The 20,598-nt window shown below is 40.2% G+C and overlaps 1 protein-coding gene across 1 annotated transcript in view; it reads left to right on the top strand.

The window, feature by feature from the left end:
- The window catches only part of LOC126869889 (T-cell leukemia homeobox protein 3-like), an 85,748-nt gene extending 67,353 nt beyond the window's left edge, over nucleotides 1–18,395 (top strand). Inside the window, exons 2-3 of the mRNA XM_050627039.1 lie at nucleotides 4,665–4,893; nucleotides 13,168–18,395. Coding sequence (XP_050482996.1) covers nucleotides 4,665–4,893; nucleotides 13,168–13,405 — 467 coding nt within the window. The 3' untranslated portion in view covers nucleotides 13,406–18,395. The remainder of the gene's footprint in view (nucleotides 1–4,664; nucleotides 4,894–13,167) is intronic.
- Nucleotides 18,396–20,598: the final 2,203 nt, after the last annotated feature.

Below are 20,598 nucleotides of genomic sequence, written 5' to 3'. Positions count from 1 at the left end.
AAACGCGTCTAGAGGAATGGAAATTAAATGGAAATTCATCTCACCTTTTGAATATTAGAGTACTTTGCTTTGGATATTTTATATATCTTTGTACATTCTTAAATTAAACTTGCGGATAGTTCCATGGAAAGAGCTTGCGCTAGGAAAATCATTTCGACGAACTTTCAACCCTCTACCTTTATCATTACGACAGTTGTTGGCCTAAACACGATTTACAGTCTGCGCTTGATTTCTTTTGTTCTACCTTATAGAAAATTATCAGAAAACCCGAAATACCACAACAATAAGAATTACATGCCTGGGAATTTTTCCAGAATTTTTGATCAAATTCTCAATTTTCAAAAAAAAAAAAAACTTTCTCGGTCGAAAAATCTGAAGAATCGGCCTGCTATGTAACACACTATGATCGCAGTATCTCAGATTTCTTTTATAATCCTTTGTAGAGCAGAAGAAAAGAAATGAAGCGTAAACTGTAAACCATGTTCAGCTGGATAACTACCCTAATAACAGGGGTAAGACTTTGTCGAAATGGTTTTCCTAGAAAGCTGTTTCGATAAACGTGTCACAAGTCTAATTCGGTTTAGTGGCACTTTTATCGTGCTTGTTCGGCTCTTTCCCTCTGGTATCCGCGGTTTATTTCGTTCAATATGCCATATCTTGCACGCTAGTCCGCAAACCGTGAACATTAGAAGAAAATCTTCGGCATCTTCTCCTTGTTATCACATCTAACGCGTACGAATCGATCGATAAATTACATCTCGTCGCATCCTTCGCTTCCTTGACACGTGATAAGAACCGAACGCCGTTTTCAATCTAGAAATTGCCATGCTCGTAGGATAAAGAGAAAGAGATAATTGCGATGGACGCGCAAAGAAAAGTATCTCTAATTTATAACTGAGAAAAATATCGGAAGAAAACGACCAGCGACTTTTCCACTTGGAATCTTGTAATGTATTTATCACATTCTTCATTCTCGTTACTATGTACATACCGCGTATCATGTTTCGACGTATTAAATCTACGGGTATGCATATCGCATTAAATACGCTCTCTGTTATTCATGCGCTATTACTACGATAGATAAATGCTTAATGATGTCGATAGTCACGCTTCAAAGCGAACCAAGTACGGCAAACGATACAATGTTCCAGTGCGTGTATTCGAATTTCGCTAATGAAGCTAAATTGAAGCTAAATAATAAAAACAAAGGGAAAAAAAAGAAGGAAAGAAAAGAAGAGAAATGAAGAAAAAGGCGCACGTGACGTATTAACTGTACACGTAAATCTAAATCGATCTTGATATACAGGGTGGTTGGTAACTGGTGGTACAAGCGGAAAGGGGGCGATTCTACGCGAAAAAAGAAGTCGAAAATATAGAATAAACATTTTTCCTTTGAGGCTTTGTTTTCGAGAAAATCGACTTTGAATTTTCGCTTGGTACGCGTGCACTTATCGTTATAACGGATCTCACTGTAGATCGTTGTCTCGATTGACGTTATCTTTTTGATTTTAAAAATTTTTAAATTTTTAAATTTTTAAATTTTTAAATTTTTAAATTTTTAAATTTTTAAATTTTTAAATTTTTAAATTTTTAAATTTTTAAACTTTTAAATTTTTAAATTTTTAAATTTTTAAATTTTTAAATTTATATTCTATATTTTCGACTACTTTTTTCTTGTAGAATCGCCCTTTGCGCTTGTACCACCAGTTACCAACCACCCTGTGTTTGAGTTTCGCCTCATAGTTGCTATTTTCGCTTCGTGTTTTCATCCAATTATTGTTATTTACTTGTCATTTATTTATCACGCTATTACCGTCCGTAGTAATCTCTGCTTTCGAGCATATCTGTTGTCCAACGTATATTACGTTAATAAAACAGGATGTTTCTTTGTGTAACGATACTTTACGAAACCATCTTACACATAGCGGATTATTAATGTCGTAGATCGTCAATATGGAAATCAACCATGCGAAAGACATTACGTACGAAAGCGTCTTTGCCACGTTCGAGTGATTCGACCGCGCGGCAAACCGGGTCTAACGTTCACTCGACGTGAATTATTATTCGATTCAACTCAATCGAGCTAGTTTGTATCTGACAAGCCGATGAACGATGATAATTTGATTAATTTCGCATACGTGCATATACGATTTATCGACTTGTCTCCGATCTCAGTCTTCTCCTCCGTCAAGCTTTATTTCTGCACCATCATGGATTATTAAAAGATTCGTTAACGTTTCTCCTTCGTTTTCCAATTGTCTTTCGAATATATTATTTTCACGACTTACTCGCGTAACTCGACCTACAGGTGCAAATTACTCGCATACTTAGTTATACAGGGTGGTTGGTAACTGAAAAGGGGGTGATTCTACGCGACAAAAGAAGTCGAAAATATAGAATAAAAATTTAAAAATTAAGATATTTAGATTAAAACAATTAAAAAAATAAGGTCAATCGAGACAACGATCTACAGTGAGATCCGTTCCAACGAGACGCGATAAAGTGCACGCGTACCGAGCGAATATTCAAAGTCGATTTTCTCGAAAACAAAGCCTCGAACGAAAAATTTGTATTCTATATTTTCGACTTATTTTTTCGCGTAGAATCACCCCCTTTCCGCTTGTACCACCAATTACCACCCTGTATATTATTTTATATCTTATTTTATTCTTTACTTTGCCTACTGTACTTCGCCTCTATTTGATCTACCGATACATTCTCAACCCCTACAGCTACTACACGAAGTTTCTAGCAAAGTGCATGATAATTTATTGAAAAAAGTGGATGCTGTTGACAGCGAAGGTGAAAACCCGACAGAACCTGTGCATCCGCTTAATATGCACATCCGATCGATCGAAAGCAACGACCGTTGTACATTGGAATAGAATTTCTTAAAAATATACCAAGACCTTATAATCAGCGTGTACCTCTGCAAGAAAGCGATATTTCTACGAGTTGCTTCCGATCCAACCGACGCGTACAATAATTAACCAGAATGAACGGCGTTTCGATAAGCGGGAATCTCGTGTGCGAGTTTCAGCGGCGATTTACGCGGCTAGTTTCGCATAAGTGGACGATAAAGCTTCATTTTGATTTCACCTTCGTGCGCTCGACGGTATGTTTGCGCGGGTCCAGGTAATGGAAGTGGCGCGATGCTATCGGTCTAACGGTAATTTTATTAATACCCTTCCACTGAATTGCAATGCACCTGCTGCCACGGCCGACTACAAAGATCGCGTTACAATTTGCACCGGCCGGCAAATCGTTCCGTGTAACTCGTAAGCCTCGCTTTTTACGATTTTATAATCGTTACCCAAAGCGAGCGAGCCATTGCTTTTGCGCCCGGCGTTCACGCGCGCGCGCTATCGTAAGTAATTCGCGCGGAGCCACGTAACTCGACGTCGCCACTTTATCCTGGAATTTCAACGCTTGTTTTGCTTGGTCGGAACGATGCCTGAACCATACGCTTTCAAGCGGTTTACACGGTGCGGGCAATTGCGTTGGCGTTTAACATTTTTCGAGATCGACGCTTTTCGCGAATCGTGCGTTCGTTCGGAGGCTTACTCCTCGGTGAGAAAACGTCGTGCCACGGATAAAAGGTCTCGGTATAATTTATTACGAAGTGAAATCTTGTCGGATAATGTAGAAAGCATCTTAACCGATACGCAATAAATTATTGCCAATTGCCATAGAAATTTGTTAACCGTACGCTGTTTATTTCATTGGCAGTTTAGATAGGTTTATGGAGATATATCGTTACAAAGTAATCGGAGTATCGTGTTTTTGCATTTGGCGCTTCGAAGAAAGTACGATGGAACGTTGTTGGAACTTTCGGACGATCGTTGAACTACGAAAAACGAACGGAGACAACGTTTGCAAATTTCTGTTAAATGTTTTATAAACGCAAAATGACTGAGACTGGAGTTTAAAAAGAAGACTAGATCGCGTGGAAAGGTTGCACTGTGCGGTAACTTAATGTACATTTTTCAATCTATTTACGTTTGTATCTTAATTAGAAATTATGATCGTAAAAATACAGCTATAGGGAAAAAATATCGTTTTAAAAAAATTGTCAAACCGATAAGAGCTATACTCGTCTAATGAACTAAAGCTCTCGGAACAAAGAATATTCGTTGAACGATAGCATGATTTGAAATTGTGCGAAACTATGGCTATATTGTGATATAGAAAAATTGATTCCCTTTACGAAGCTATTTTGCGACGTTTTTTTATCTTATTCCCTATATTTGTATAGAGTGATCGATCATAATTCGTTCTATTTTTGGAACGTCCCTGATCTATGATACGAAATCGCATTAAAGCGGATTTATTGACGCTTTACGATAACATTTTGCTCTCTTGCTTAGTTATCGTTTACAACCGTAACAGGGTCGTTATAAATTATACGTCGTTAACATTTCTTTTCTACTCTACCAGTGTCAGTGGTTCGTAATTGAAAGAAAATTATAAAGCAATTATTAGCTAAACGTTGCGAGCAATTTCTAAAGTGTCACGCCGTCAGCTAAAATACAAAATTATGTCAAGCATCGAATCGCGAGGAAACGTCAGTTATTCGAATATCGATTATCCAGACGCTAATTACGCGGAAATCCGATTACCTATCGTTGGTTTTCATTTCTCTTTCTTATTTTTGTTTCCGACAGTAGCCGGAGCGTTTCCAAGGAGGATCGGCCATCCTTACCAAAACAGGACGCCACCGAAGAGAAAGAAGCCGAGGACAAGCTTCACCAGGTTGCAGATCGCCGAACTGGAGAAACGTTTTCACAAACAGAAGTATCTGGCGTCGGCCGAACGAGCAGCCTTGGCTAAAACTTTGAAAATGACGGATGCGCAAGTGAAAACCTGGTTTCAGAACAGGCGGACAAAGTGGAGGTGAGTTCTCGACATTCATAGCGTAGGTATTTGTAGCTCTGTTATACTTAACCGAGTACAACACGAACTTTAAAACGAGTCATCGCCCGAGACGAAAGAGACGGGTCAATGGCAAATTCGAAATGCAAATCATTAAAGACGGAAAAAGAAGGAAAAGCTGGAATTAGGTATCGTACCCGGACTGCTAAACGTTTCTCCTTTTTTGATATTTTGTAAAGACAAAAGTCGGATCCATTTTTTGATGGAAATGAACGATTCTGAAAATTCTGCTTGCGAACAACCGGCAGACAATTTCGCCGCTTAGCAGAGGCGTCTATCTTCTTAGGAAAATAACGCGAACTTAATCCATTGCTCGCGATTCAGATGCACAGGGAGTAAGCGACACGGTAACTTAAGAGCATCGAGCAAATTCTAAGAAAGGTATCGCCAAGATCGATGAGTACGTCGCGCGTCGACAGGTCGATCGAAAATTGTTACGCCTTAGACAAATTGTTGCTCGTTCTGGATCCTTGCACGACCTGAACTCTCCTTCCTCCCCTCGAAAGAAAAAGGAGTCCAACGGAATATTTTGCAGTCTATCGTAGCAGTTCCAAAAACTGTCCCTACAAACATACCGCTATAAATAGCAGGATACCGATGAAACTACCTGACTTCCGGTTTCTAACACGTCGAATAGGCGAAGCCGAATGTTGGTGTTGCGATTTATCAAATCTCGGCGTTCGAGACGAACCGAAAGTGAAAACGCGAGGTGGAAACCTCGGAATGTTAATAGCGGGTTAGCAGCGTTCTGCGGCCGCGTATCGGCGAGGACGCATCGAAAGTCGAGTGTATTGGAGTCTCTTCAAGATAACGGAGGACGAAAACACGTCATTTAGATAAAACGAGGCCCGTTCGTGGCGCGGGTCGCCCGATATCAGGGGCGTCTACGCGGCGAGACGAGCCCAGAGGCATTTCTCCGGGGGTGCGACTCGTTCTCCTCTTCTTCCTTCCTTAATAGTCGCTTCTCTTCGAGTAGGATTTCTAAAAGCATCCCGCTGCCGTGTCCTTGGCTCGTTCCGGGAAGTATTAGGATAGAAAGATGACTATACTTTGAGAGTAGTTTAGAGGGTTTAGACGAACAACGGTGTCTCTGTCTGCGCAGGTTTTGAAGGAACCAGCAAGGATCGAGGACTGGTGCCTTTTAGTTCTACTCGATCTGTCATCGAACGAGACTGCTGATAAAGGACGCCACTTATTCCAAGGTGTGCACTAGGTCGTTTCAAGTTTCTAGTTAGTTCGGACATTTCTAAAATGGGACACTCTTAAAATGGGACATTCTTAAAATGGTTTTTTCTAACCTTTTTATTGCGTTTAGGTATGGTTTCCTCTACGCGTAACGAGCTTCAGTATTTCGCGCATTTATTTACGATCGCTGGTGTTACACAGTCGAATCGGTAAAATTTTTTTATCCAACGACGATTGTTGTATATGCGATGGATGGGATTGCGAGTTTCTGACGTCTCGTTTTACGACGAAAGGGATAAGAGATTATCGCGTATATCTTGGTTAGAAGTCAACAGACATTAAATAGACGTAAAATACGGTATATTATTACATTTATATATATATATATTTATGAGTACATTTATAGAATAATCCGTAGAAGGAACGCGTACTAGCGATATTTATGTACGCGAATGATTTATTAAACCGCGAAACTTCAAGACGCCCGGTGCCATCGTCCCGCTTACTTTCATCAAGCTCGATAAAATTCTTCATCTTGAAAAATATCGAGTGTAACAACCGAATGATCTAAATTTCCTGCGAGAGTTTTATACGCCGTTTTACGGCCAACGATCCACGGAGTTTTGTGTGCCGTTACCTCTCGCATTGTTCCAGGAGCCATAGAGCAATAAAGGGGCAAATAGGTAAAAACGAGGAATGTAAAACGCGGCCGATAAAAAGCGGAAGAGAACGCCTTCAGAAGGTTCATAACGATCTAATAAGAGATCGATAACAGGACTCGCTGCAAAAACGGTTCGATGCCGTTGTGCATCGGGATCTCGGTTTCTTGTCCTTACCAGCGATATTGCATTTGTCGTAAAGCGCGCAGAAATGAAAATTACGCTTCTTACTCGGAAACCAGGCGATGGTAATTTTCTTTCTCGCTAGAACGCGAGTATCGTCGATCGCGAAACGGTGAATTGTAACGTGTCTTCCTATTTCTATTCTACGACAAGAAGGACAGAGAACGGCAGAAATAGAAGAAACGAAAAATTCGAAACAAATATCGCAATCGATAGACGAATTTCAATTCACGGGTTTCGTAGTCATTTTTCTGTCGATGATCGATGGTTTCCGAGAGAACGCTTGGAACGTCACTCGGAATGCGGTTTCAATGGACAGAGTTTGAGATTCTTCGTGAAGAATTCGATAAAATTCAAATGGAATTCGACGAAACTGGTAATTCAATATCTTACAAGGCGTTGATAAAAGAGAATGTAAGATTCTATGGTCGCTCATTTGTTGACAAAAATCCGCGAAGAAAAGTAATTAAAAAAAAAAAAGTGTATTTTTATACGATTATTGTTTTATTCTCTATCCTTTACGTTCTGTCCTGTAACTGGTGCTTGCCAATCTATTGGTCAAGTCTTTTACGTTTATTAAACATTTCTTATCCTCCTCATGAAACACGTTTTCCGACCGTAGAAATGAAATTTAATGAATTTGTCTTTTTTTTCTTCTGCGAATACGACAGGCTTCTCTTAATAATTTCTTCCGTTTCATCGTGCGATCTCCATCCTGGTTCAACGATTCGTTCAACAAGTTGCGTTAAAAGGTACGAGTTGAAATTTTACAAGTCTTTTTATTACGTAGTCGACGTGGTCGTTGGAGGAACGAGCACGAAATTCAATTTATACGGCGACGATGTGTGTTATCTGTCTCAATGTGTTCAGAAATGGTAACGCAGTGACAGATACATTCGTCTAGATGTCTCGCCAAATTAAATTTACATCTGAACGACGAGTGAATCATAATTAATCTTGAACATGGAATTATATGGCGGAACAGCCGTTGAATAAATTGGGACATTTCGAGGAGCGACGTGGTTCGGATGTCCGTCTGAATAAAAACTATAGCAAACGTCGTTCGACATACAGGTTTCTTCCTAAGTTTAATTAACATCGATAAATAAATAACAAAGATAATTTAATTAATTAGCAAAATATACACGTTGTGCCTCCAACAGAGAATTAACGATATTACAGTGAAATTTCGTATCGAATAAAGAAACGCTATTAACACCGATTCTATCAATGCTCTTCGTTATAGGGAATCGTTGTAATATCTTGAAACTGTGCAATTCCTCGGACTAAACTACTTTTAACTCGACCATCCGCAAACTATTCACGATTGACAATTCTTGTACGTGACCGAATTTACGAGCCTGAGAGATAGCGAGCAAACTTACTAATGCGCACAGAAAATAGCAACGACTCGAGTTGAACGTTCCTGCTGATGGATTTGGTCCACGCAAACTCTCCTTTCCTCGAGAGGATACTTTGCAGAGTTTGATGACCTGCGCCTGTCCTTTGATTTAAAAAACAAGCTGTATCTGTAACAGTCGATTCAACGTACGAATAGGTCGCCGTGTCTAAAGAGGCGAAAATATATTTAATTGCATAATGTTGCAATTACGAATCGACGTAACGAAACGAAGAAAGAAGAGAAAAAAGGAGACATAAAAGAGAAAAAATTCACGTTCCTTCCTCCACCCTTGGATCAGCACATCCGCGACGTGGTCCAGCGAGCAGCTGCGTTTAAAGTAACGAGATGACTGTAGGCAGAGATGAGATAACTTCGTCTCAATAATTCAGATACCTAACAGCTTAGCCCTGTCCCGTACATAATGCAGTCTATCCTCCCCATCGTGCTGCCTCGTCCGCCCCTGCTTTGACTGCCAACTCTCTTCCCCACCTCCTGGTGGATCGCACCCCCTCGTCGTCTCACATTGAACCAGTCCGGTTGCAGACTCTTCCTCGGGCTTCTTGCAACGGCTTTTAAAGTGTCAAACCCTCGAATCCGCGATTTGAATCGTTTCGATCCGCCGCACTCCGCCCCACAGCCATTCACCTTGTTAAACATTCATCGTTCCCTGTGTTGGATCACGGCTGTAACCGGTCGAACACGAACACGAACACCAGCGCCATTGCGAAAACGACTCGTTTCCTTTTCCGGATGGAAATCCTCGCGGAACGAAAGAACGCCCGTGTTTCTATTCTGCTCTCGTGCCTCTTCCACGAATCGTTTTTCGTCGATCCGATCGAGAACACCTCCGTCGCGAGTACTGTCTTTAACCAGTTAGCTGTATTCGACGAGTATACTCGCGGTGAAGAAACGACGATATTTTGCGTCACGACGAGCCTTGTCGGTAGTAAAATTAAAAAATAAAACAGTCGTTTCGTTACAACTTAATTCTGTATCGTAACAGCCACGCGTACTCTGTGTCTGACGAGTATACTCGTCGTCGCTTGCTCTTTGCGACGCCTTTTACGTACACGCCTTTCAACGTCTTCAAACGAGTCGCAACAGCCAACTGGTTGATATCGCTTCGAGTCCTTCGATTTCTCCCATGTATATAAAATTATTTCTATGGTTTCTATGGCGTAGGATGTCGTAAAAGTGACTGAGGCAGCGTGGCGAAGTTTGACGATGAACACGGAATTATTTACGACCGTGTCAGAAAGCAACGACGAAATTTGCTCAAAGTCAACGTTCTTAAAAACCGTTTAAGAGAAACAACGCACTACGGAATCGATATATCTGCAATTCGTAACGCGTTGCTCGACAACGAAGAGAACGTACGTGAGAAACATTTCAAATCGTTTAAACCAAAGGTGTCACGTTAAATGGGATGCTATTTGCATTTGCGCAATTTCATACGAAATAATTGAATAACGAACGCTACAGATTTCCGATGGTAACTGACGATACAATCAGCAACAGACGATATTATACAAAAAAATAAAGTAGAAAATATACACTGAGACTCGTTCGTACGAGGCTTTACTCTCAGGAATATCGACGATAAATTATCCACGTGGATCTGTGTATTTATGCTCCATCCACTGCATACGCGGATTTTCCAAATTTATTTCTCCTCCGATTCGGTGTTCAACGTGCGATTCTGTACGGAAAACTTGTTCCTCCAAGTCTCACAAGTCTGACGAATAATCAGAGAAATTAATCACAAGATTCGCAATTGCTCGTTGCCGATGAAACTGAAAATGGAAAAGACGCGTACGGATAAAGTTAATCGTATCGCGGTATATTCGCGACGAACGATAAAATCAAGTTTAGAATACTTGTTCGCCAAGTGTTGGCCAAAAGTTATACTTGACGATAGGGGGATAACGATAAGAGTAATGTGTCCCAGGTTGCGAGAGAATACAGTTATGCCAGCCGCAGTGAATGGGGCGAGGCTGCGTCGGGGCTGCAAAATGTAATCGGCACGGCGCCCTCAATTATTAATTGCTAACCGCGTTAATTACTTGCACGGGTGTAGGCGCGGCTGTCACTGGAACAACGGCGTAGCCACGGATAGATTTTCCAACGGGAACAAACCAAACGTTAATCGAGTTCGTCGACCGTTAACCCTTCGTTAGCTGAAATTTTCCCTTAATTCTAAGGCAACAGTGATAATCGATCTGCATTCTTTTACGTTCGATACGAAAATTGGGAAAAGACGATTTTCTGAAAGATTGCTCGCTTTAGTTGCAATGTTTCTCAAGCTCAAATGGAATTTTTCATTAATTTTTGTATCTCGTGAATTTCCACGAAACCAATGTATGGAGAAAATTGATATAAAGGAGACAATTGATACGTGATAAAAGAAAATTACTGGAAATGCGAGTGGATTTGAGCGAATCCGGGAACAAAAAAGCAAAAAGATGGAACTTAACGAGATACTTTTCGATCTTTGATAGATCGAATCACGGTATAATTAACGAGGAGACTCGTTAGTTAACTGCCACTGGTCTTTAGAGGTGTGCACGGATTGCGTAAGGAAACCAGTTTTGAGAAATTTCAACTACCGTACAAAGTATCGTAATCGTCTTGCGGACATTATATATCTATTCTTTCGTAATTAATTGTTGAATTAATATCTAGAAGAATAATAAACCAGGTCCGATGCTAAAATTTGTTTTTGATCGTTTAACGATTTCGTTAAATTCTCCAACACGTGTTACGCAACATACAACAGAAATTTCCCTAAAAATTTATTCGTTTGCTCGCTCAAGATCACAATTACACCAGACTTCGTCTCCAACATTTGACAACCGTGTTTTTATATTATCTTTTAACGTACGTACTCTGACGAGCTTTTAAAAAAATCCAATGTACCCGGTTCCATTCGTAACAGTATCGGCAACGACTTTGAAACGTATCTCTGGCGTTCAATAGCGAGATAATATTTCAACGATTTGATACTTAAACCCTCCGATAAATATCACGGAATCAGGCCGTCTAAAGTGTAACTACGAGATTTACTTTCTCCCCACTCGGGTCAAAACTGTACCGAGTCCTGTCCCGTTGCTCCTGTTTCCTTCGTTTTCCCCGATATCCTATCACACGCATTTAATAACTTTCAGAAGAGTGAAATTGCAAATCGTTTGGAAAGCTGGCAGAACGCGGAGAGATAACGCGAGTGCAAGGCTTTCCTACAATTATCGAGCGGGTATTAACGAGACGAAAATAAACGAACTCGATCGGATGTTGATTGCGGCTGAGAAGTGCTGTTATCTGGAATCTCTGCTCGACATCGTCGACTGTGCTAGTCGTTAATCGTGCAACAACCGATCGAGTTGTGTCCCGATTCAACCGACTCGTTCCGTGATACACGGGCTACCGAGGAGTTCTATACGCCCTCCGTTCTCTATCCACGGAAAGATGAACGAGGAAAGAGAAGAAGCTGAGATCGTTCCACGCTGAGATAAACAAAGGTACAACGAAACCGTTTAATTACCGACGACCGGAGATTAACTCTAATGGAACGACGGTGTTTCGTGGCTCGTATGGAAGCGGCATCGCGGCACTCTGATTGGCCGCGTTATCCAGTCTGGCGCCTTTCAGACTCAGGGACATTCTCGGTCAGATCTCGTTGCCGAACGAAGATCTTTCAACGCTAGGAGAATTTATCGCCCATAGGCTGGTTAAATTCGTAAAAGGTATACTTGGGACTTGGAGAACCGACGATGAGTAATAGGCCGATTATGGCAATTCGATCGCGATTCTTCCGATCCTCGTTGTTTGTTAGACGAGTCTGTTACGCGGTAAGGTTCGAGCAGAGTTTGGTCGATAATTACGCAAGAATTTTCCAAAGAAGAAAATAAAAGATTTCCATAAAAGCTTCGACCTAAGTGACGTTGCCAACAAGTCGACCATTTTCTGCTACCCTAATAGACTTAGTGCTAGAAAACAGACACTCACGAGCCACCCCTGAGCGAGCTGGCGCTGCACCACCGACGAATCGAATTAACTTTATTACGTTTGTCTTCTGTTTTCCGCTCCAACGACCGCCAGTCTCTTTCCACTGTCCCGGCTCTCCTCGCAGCCGTTTCTCCGATCTCGTATCGTCTTTTCTACAACACTCCAGCAACCCCCGCCACCCTATCGTTTAACTGGCTGGATCTCGCAAGCATAATTCGGTACACTATGTACCTATGTAACGACAGTAACTTTGATTTTAAAGCTTTGCCTAATCTTCCGTTTTATCCGTTTTCGGAGGACTTGACACGTTGCAAAATGGGAATATCGCAGCGAGAGTATGAAAAAATTCGACGATTTCAAAGATCAGCAAACTTTTCAAACCGTAAAGCTTCGGAATTTCGGAATTCGAGAACTCGACAGCTCGCAGATTTAATATTCGAAAATTTAGGAGCTGGAGAATGTTTACCTTTCGCAACTTGGAAGTCTAAGAAGTTGCAAGTTGAAAGCTTCCTAAAAGTTAATTCCATAATTTGTTTAATACGCGTTTTAGCATCATCTCGTCTATAAACACCACGTTGTACTGAAAAATAATTTATACCGGAATTGCAAGCACGCAGTGAAATACTTCCAGCAGTAGGAATAACGTTAAACGAGCGTCAGTTTGTATGAAATATCCGAGGATATCTCATATTAAACCTAAGAACCAAGTGCAATACTTGTACGAACTTCACGAACGTTCACAATTTTCTTCCGTTGTCTCCACGAGGGACGCTCGATCATTTTCAATCTTTCCATCTGTTTTAGGAGGCAAACGGCGGAAGAAAGAGAGGCCGAGAGGCAGGCGGCGAATCGGTTGATGCTGTCCCTTCAAGCCGAGGCGCTTGGAAAAGTGGCTTATCCCGCAACAGTGCCGAACCATCCAGCGGGAACCACCGTTCCCAGTTTAGACAGACAACAAGCACCCACTGCTCTGACCCATCCTGTGGGTCAGTGGGCCTCGCCGTACGGTCCACCACAGCCTCTAGCCGAACCGATTTGTTGAACCAGGATAATCGACGCGGATTCAAAGACTCTTGCCGAGTGAAACTTGTTACGTATCAATCGTGTCACATTTCTACGATAGAATAGTTGTACGTTTTCTAGGACCGGTGCGACTCTTGTCGTTGCAGTCTCGTTGCCGTGGTGCAGTGCTTCGAACGATGGTACATTCCCCGCGTTATTTCCTCGATATTTCCAAAGAACAACCACTGACCATGGCTGGAAACGCGAAGCAAAACTCGTTCTTGTAAAGGGCGAATCGAACGCTGTTTGGATATCAGGAGACGTTGCGCGGCGAATTGTCGAAACAGGAGACGAGTTTTCAAAAATACAACGCCGAAGCACGAGAAAGCGGTTTCAAGATTTCGCAATAGAATCGAATTACCATGGCCAGCGTTCGCGATCGGAATCCGATAGAAAACCTGTGGGCAGTTTTGGGAAGAAAAGTTCACGATCAACAGGAGTCGCCGATAGAATACGTCAGCGAACTTGGAAAGAGAAATAAAATCAGCGTAGGCGAATACTCGAGACGAAACTTTCGATAAATTAGCGGACGGTGTACCTAGAGGATTAATTAGTAGCAATCAAAAGTAAAGAAAAATCCATTGAATGGAAACTTAACGAAATTAGCATCGAATTTGTATTTTTTCACAGGCGAAAACACAAGTTTTGTACATTCAGTTTCGCTTTACATTCTAAATATATATCAACGATTTTCTTTCAATACGATGAAAAATCTACAAATAGGCTCGCGTTTATAATTATTCACGTCACTGTGTCTCTCTTCGTGTCCACCGTAGAGATACGAAGACGAAGTACGCGAGTCATGCGTTAACCGTGCGATGTGAGAATAGAAAGAGAACGCCACGTACAGGCCTTTTCTGTTCTTGTCTAATCAGACATGCATCAGACCGCTCGTTGATCGGTGGTGTTACACTTACATATTTACTGTACGAATGTGCATGCTTTATTAGCTGTTAGACAAGGAACGAGCAGCCTCTATGCAGCGTTCGCGCACCCTATCTTCGCATCTCTGTTATGTTTTGCCAATTGCTTTACAAGGAATAACAGAATAACAAAGCAGACTTCGCAGCGAGATGGCAACGACAAAAGTCGCGCATCTGCGACCGGGCCTTACTGCGAAAATAGCAGTCGTTCACACTTGAAAACGTTAACAGAAAGAGGGCTGGAATAGCTTACTCAATTCGTATTTTTATCTTCGTCTCCTTCCAGTTTTCTTTAGACGTGTTTGAAACTTGTAGTGAGATTTGCTGTTAAATTTGATTTAGTACGTTTTCGATGGAAACGATGGAGCGAGTAGCTTTTGTTTAATTTCGAACGAACATTTGTTGTTAAATGATAGTATTTGATGTGAGGGAAAGATGGAAACTTGAAATGTAATTATAGTTGATAACGTGGAAATATATATCGCGAATGTTGTTGGATATTAATTGTTCTTTTTCGTTCGATCTCTGTATCCGCATGTTTAAATGTCCTTTTATACACAACGTTTCTTCAGTCGGCGGATTACGAAAACCATACTGAGATTATTAGAGCCTCCGAAATTTCATAGTAGATAGCTCGACGAATAATGATATACTTTTCATTTATTTTCATATCAAAACGCACGATATTTTTTGAAATGTCACAGTGACGTTCAACACGCTCCAATTTGAGAATGTATAGAAAGAATCGACAAACGCAACGAGCGATTTCAAACCGAATCTCTGAAATCTCAGGAATATGTTCCACTTTATTTATATCGACCTGTATCAAATATGAACGATAAAATGGCAAGGCGAATCGTCACTGTAATTCCATCAATCTCGAGTTTAACACGCGACAATTTCTTCTCTATTACGAATCTATTAGTCGTATAAATACACGCGCACTCACACGTGTAACGGGAATTTAAAAAATTTTCCAAAACGACAACTAATCGCAGTGCGCTAATTTGACGTGGCATTATTGACAGAGAGAAGAAGTCAGAGAGATCGAACGAAAAAGAGCATCAGAGGCCAGCAGTCGTCTTAATTGCGCTATTTCTAGGTAGTATCAACGTCTTACCGTCACGACGGCCAATTTTATCGACGTACTTAATTAACGAACCGAGGGGACTGATAGGGAGCTAAAAAAGAAACTTAAATAATTACGGATTGCTCTCGTTTTTTCGCCATCGCCACCCCTGTGAGCTCGCTCCGCGGAAATTTACCCTCGTCAAACAGACACGATACGCAGGGACACCGAAAGAAAGTAGAAACATAGAAAGGAGAAGAGGAAAGGCGAAGAGTGAGATCCGGACAGCTTCCGAAGTTCGCGAAATTCTTCGATAGGCGATGGAATTAACCCTTTCGACGACGGCTGATGGCCATCTTCTGCAGTACGTCGACTCTTTTTAATCCCTTTTAGGACCAGATTTTTTATCTTGTTTTTATCTTTTGTAACATAAAAATGGTACAGTCATCGGATATCAACAATTAAATCATCGCCACCTGCTAACTAGCGATTCGCATTTTGCGCTGTACGTACGCATTTTTAAAAATCTCAAAATTCGGAAATTGCAACTATCGTAGAAGGAGGCGAGGTTTAACGAATATCAGCGTAGTCTTTTACCTTCGTTTAACATTTTTTCCTAGAGTATACATCTCGTCCGCGTCGTTCCGCTTGCGAAGAGATCTCGTACACCGTACGATGTCCTGTTCCTCAATGTCAAACAACTTTTGTAACCGCATTCGATTGAAATTAAAGACGAAAAAGAAATTGAAAGGTAGGATATTAAGGAATGAACAAAAAGATCTCGTCGTTAAAAGAGTTGAAACTATATTATCCAAGAATTTCGTCTTACCGATACTTTAACGCAGCAATAATCGAAGGCGTCGCAAAACACGATTTATGTATACAATGCAATATCATTGACCGGAAGCCTCCTCCTCGGTGCATCTTTCGAACGACGCAGCTTAATTGAAAGATCCGCACGACATATCTGTGTATATATTAGCGCGATAGTTTGTAATTAAAAACATTACGATGTATGTACGATATTAATCCGTTTCTGCGATCGACTTGGCGACAGCGTTTTGTTTCGAACATTAGACGTGCACACATGTACTTACACATCATACAAATACAGGAAGAAGATAGTAGATATTAGGTGTACGAGAGAATTTTATGCTTTTACGAAGAGAACGTTCCCTTTGATTTTTCGTTGACGACAATCTCAATATCGTTGTTTGCGCGTTTCGACCCAATGAATTTTTTTATTTCTGTATCACAAACTTTACACGGCCTTTGTTTTGACAAATTTTTGTTATTTCTCGTCAAGTACGAAAGAAATTAGTTCGGTAGCTTCAATAGCGTTTATTGTACGATTGTACGATTTATTCCATACAAATAAGCGAAAAAGAAAAAATAGCAACCGTGGAAAGAACTTTATTAAGAAAGTCAATTTTTAATACTTTAATCCGGCAGTAAGGGAACAAAGCTGAATGAGTTTAAGCGTATTGTTTGTAACATTGAATTTGGAAGTTATATTTCGATTAAGTGTTAGGAAAATGAACGTTCCTCGCATTTTTTTTTCCTTCTTATCTTTCAACCGAAGTTACATCCTCGGTCTTGCTTCCATTCCAAGCCACACGGAAAATTGTGAACGACATTCCATTTTTTAAAGATTCGAATTACCGAGGAACGGGTCGCACTGTCTCGAACCGAGACAATCCTACAAATTGTAACACTTGAAGAGCGAAAAAATTCTTTCTTACGTCTAATGCACAAATTACCATGTACGTGTATGTGAAGATCACATGGGAAAACTATAGGTCACATTTTCTATTTTTTTATAGGGAACGATATCGAAAAGTTCTAAAAATATTTATTTCCATAACACAGCCACGTTGTTGATTTCTTACCTTTCATAAATCCTATTTTCCATCTATTTCTACCGATTTCTGGATGATACATATCCGTCAAACTAGCTGATCATCATCTTCTTCAACCGCGTCGTGTCAAAATTCTCTCCTTTTAGTCATCAAACAGCGTAAACGTGGAAAAAAAATCAACAAAGAATGGACTTATCACATTTTTCTCGTGTGATCGCTATATCCTACAACTGTGCAACTATACAAACACATACACCCTGTACAATATTATTTTCTTAGGAATACAAAAAATCGTAAAGAGTAATTAAGAATGTACTATCGCGAAAAGATATTGTAAGTTATAAATAAATATATATATATAATGTATAATATATATGTATATATGATATGATATATATATCATATATATTATATCTATATATATCGCTACCACTAAGGTTCGTCGTCGAAATAGAGCGTGTAAGCCGTCTAATTAGGTACGTAATATTTATGTTAAGAGCAACCGTAGAATTATCGATCGTAGAGAACGATGTGATGTTATATAAGTACGTGTAACGTTGTATATAATTGACAAATAGAAGTAATACATATACATATACATATACATATATATATATATATATTATACATAAAATGATTCAACTGGTACGCGTATACGTTGATTGTACGAAACTTCACGAAATCATAATAAGCGAACACATGATAGAATATTAGAAAATCCTTGGCTTAGTAATTTATTTGTTAAACAACCGACTCTTAACATACGATTGTTGATGATATTACCGTCTAATTTTCCGTTCTCCGTCGAATCGTTCAACGCCGATACCGATTACGTACGTTTCATTTTCGTAGGTAACACCATGTTAATGTAAGATAAGAGAAATAATCAGCGAAACAACCACGAATGATCCGAATAAATCGTTCTTTTTCGCAAAAAGGTGATCGTTTCTGTCCATTTGGCACTTGGATTTCTTCAGATTTCTCCGCTTGAACGCATCTCGTCCGGCCCGCGACACACGACTCATGATTTCTTCAACGCCTGGATACATTTTATAAGGTAGACTGTATATATTTTTTCAATTGTATCGCACAGAATAAATTTATATGACCCAACGTGAACGAGCGAATAGTTTTCTGCTACGACGAATCATTTGTATGTATGGAACCCGTTTCGTGAGAGGGAGAAGGTCCTGCACGATCACGATGTTTGTTTCTCGTGATCGAGGAACCCTAGGATCGACGTTACGAAAGAACCGGAAGTTTCGCGTGTTACCAGGCGTCACGGATTGCTCTCACATTGTAACATCTCTCACCCCTCTGCACGGTAAAACGGTGCAATTTCGTTGTAAATCGACCATGAGAGGGAAAAAGAGAGTGGCCACTAAATGACAGAGTAGCAAACGCTCGTTGAAAAACGATTCCGTGAAATTCATTTTCTACAGAATTCGAACTGTCACTTACACGTGAATCGCAGTTGTGTATTTCTCAGATCGATTCGATGGATCAACGTTGGCTCTATTTTTGCTCGGTTATAAAACATATACGATCTCCGTGTTTTTCCATTTTTCTGTTTTACCGTTCCACTTCGAATTACAGGTGCAGTTTGTCCGCTTCGTGTCCTGTCAATGTTTGCCTAAATTCGCCGAAGAAAATAGTTACGTTTCGTTGTTACCTTTCACGGATGATAGTGTTTACCATCTATCGTTTTTGATATACGCCAGAGAAGAATCGCATAGAGCTGAGTGAGCTCCATTGATCATGGAAAACTTAATTACGATCGAGCGTCAGTGAAATATAAATCGAATCAGGAATCACGCTCGACAACAAAACTATTTCAGCTTTAATCTGCGATCGTTAATGGAATTATATATCGCTCGAAGCTGTCACATAATGCTCATCCATTGCAAATGAGTCGTAATAAAGCTGATTCGGCAACGTTAAATAAATTTTCATCCTTCTTATATTAAACATCTTCGAAATTCGATATCATTAATTTTTCTCTTATTTCTTCTCCATTTTCATTGTATCGTTCCTTAACTATATCCAGCAAACACGTACACAGTTGCTTCTTTCTCTCTCCCCCTCTATCTCTATCTATCTATCTATCTCTCTATCTCTCTTTCTCTGTTTCTCTGTTTCTCGTCCTCTCTGATCACCCTAATCGTTGTCTTTCCGCAGCGAATTATCCCACTTGAGCTAGGAGAGCTGCTAGTGCCGGATGTGGCCACGTTTACTGCCTATAATTGCAGAGAAGACGCGGCGCGCCGTTCCGCCCAATTATTTGGGGACAAATGCCCGCCAAAAAAGAAGCCTTCGACTCGTCCGCCGGGCTAAGGACGTCTCTCGGTGGATCGTCAGAAAATTATTTATGACGGAAAAATAATTGCCGGTACGTTTTACTTTCCGCCCCCTATTTCTTATTTTCTTTTAATTTGCTCCACACATATAGACGACAGATACGACTATTTTAACTTGCACCGATATACCTAGAGAATACTCGTGAGAATGTTGGTCTCCTTGAGGAATATGATGAAATAAAGAATGTCTGATAAATGAGGAACGTCTGTAGTGGTTTTTAATGATAAACTGTTGCGTATTGTTGTACGCATGATCTTAATGGACAGCCTTCTGCGGATAAATAAAACTGCTCGAGATATTGAGATTAATAAAGGAACTAAAAAATAATGACTTTCCTTGGGTACTATTGAACCAACGATAAATTACTAGTAAAATTTATTTCGATATAAAATAATACGAGAGAAGTGAAATTGTAAATTTAATAGAGATATTAATATATGTGTATATTGAAAAGTAAACATGCGTTTTAAACGATACTGGAACGTGTAGTAACTGCCTTACGTATTTCGTCTTGACAGAGGAAATTGAAAGTGAATCGTTTCCGGTCGGTCATCGTTGACTCTGTCTTCCGAAACTCTCATGATTGTGCGTCAAGCGCCCTGTAATCTTGTCCACCGAGATATTCCTGTGGTTTTTCTAGTTTTTAACGTAGTCGGCGGTATCCAATTACGCGGTTCCACAAAGTCTCTTTTAAAGACCAAAAGATCCGATAGGTATTAGTGTTACACGAGAACTAAATTGACATTAATCTGAAAAAACATCAGAAAATTTCGTTACCAATTACAGCAAAATTGTATCCAACTGAACTTTATACAAGGATATTCCCAATTCTATTTATACATACATTTATATATATACAGGGTGGCTGGTAACTGACGGTACAAGCGGAAAGAAGAAAAAAGAAGTCGAAAATATAGAATAAACATTTTTTTTTTTTAATTTTTCCATCGAGACAACGATCTAC

Source organism: Bombus huntii, chromosome 9 (genome assembly GCF_024542735.1).
Source record: "Bombus huntii isolate Logan2020A chromosome 9, iyBomHunt1.1, whole genome shotgun sequence".
Classification (NCBI taxonomy): Eukaryota; Metazoa; Arthropoda; class Insecta; order Hymenoptera; family Apidae; genus Bombus; species Bombus huntii.
The sequence above is the reverse complement of the archived record's forward strand: the minus strand, read 5'-3'. Positions and strand labels throughout refer to the sequence as shown.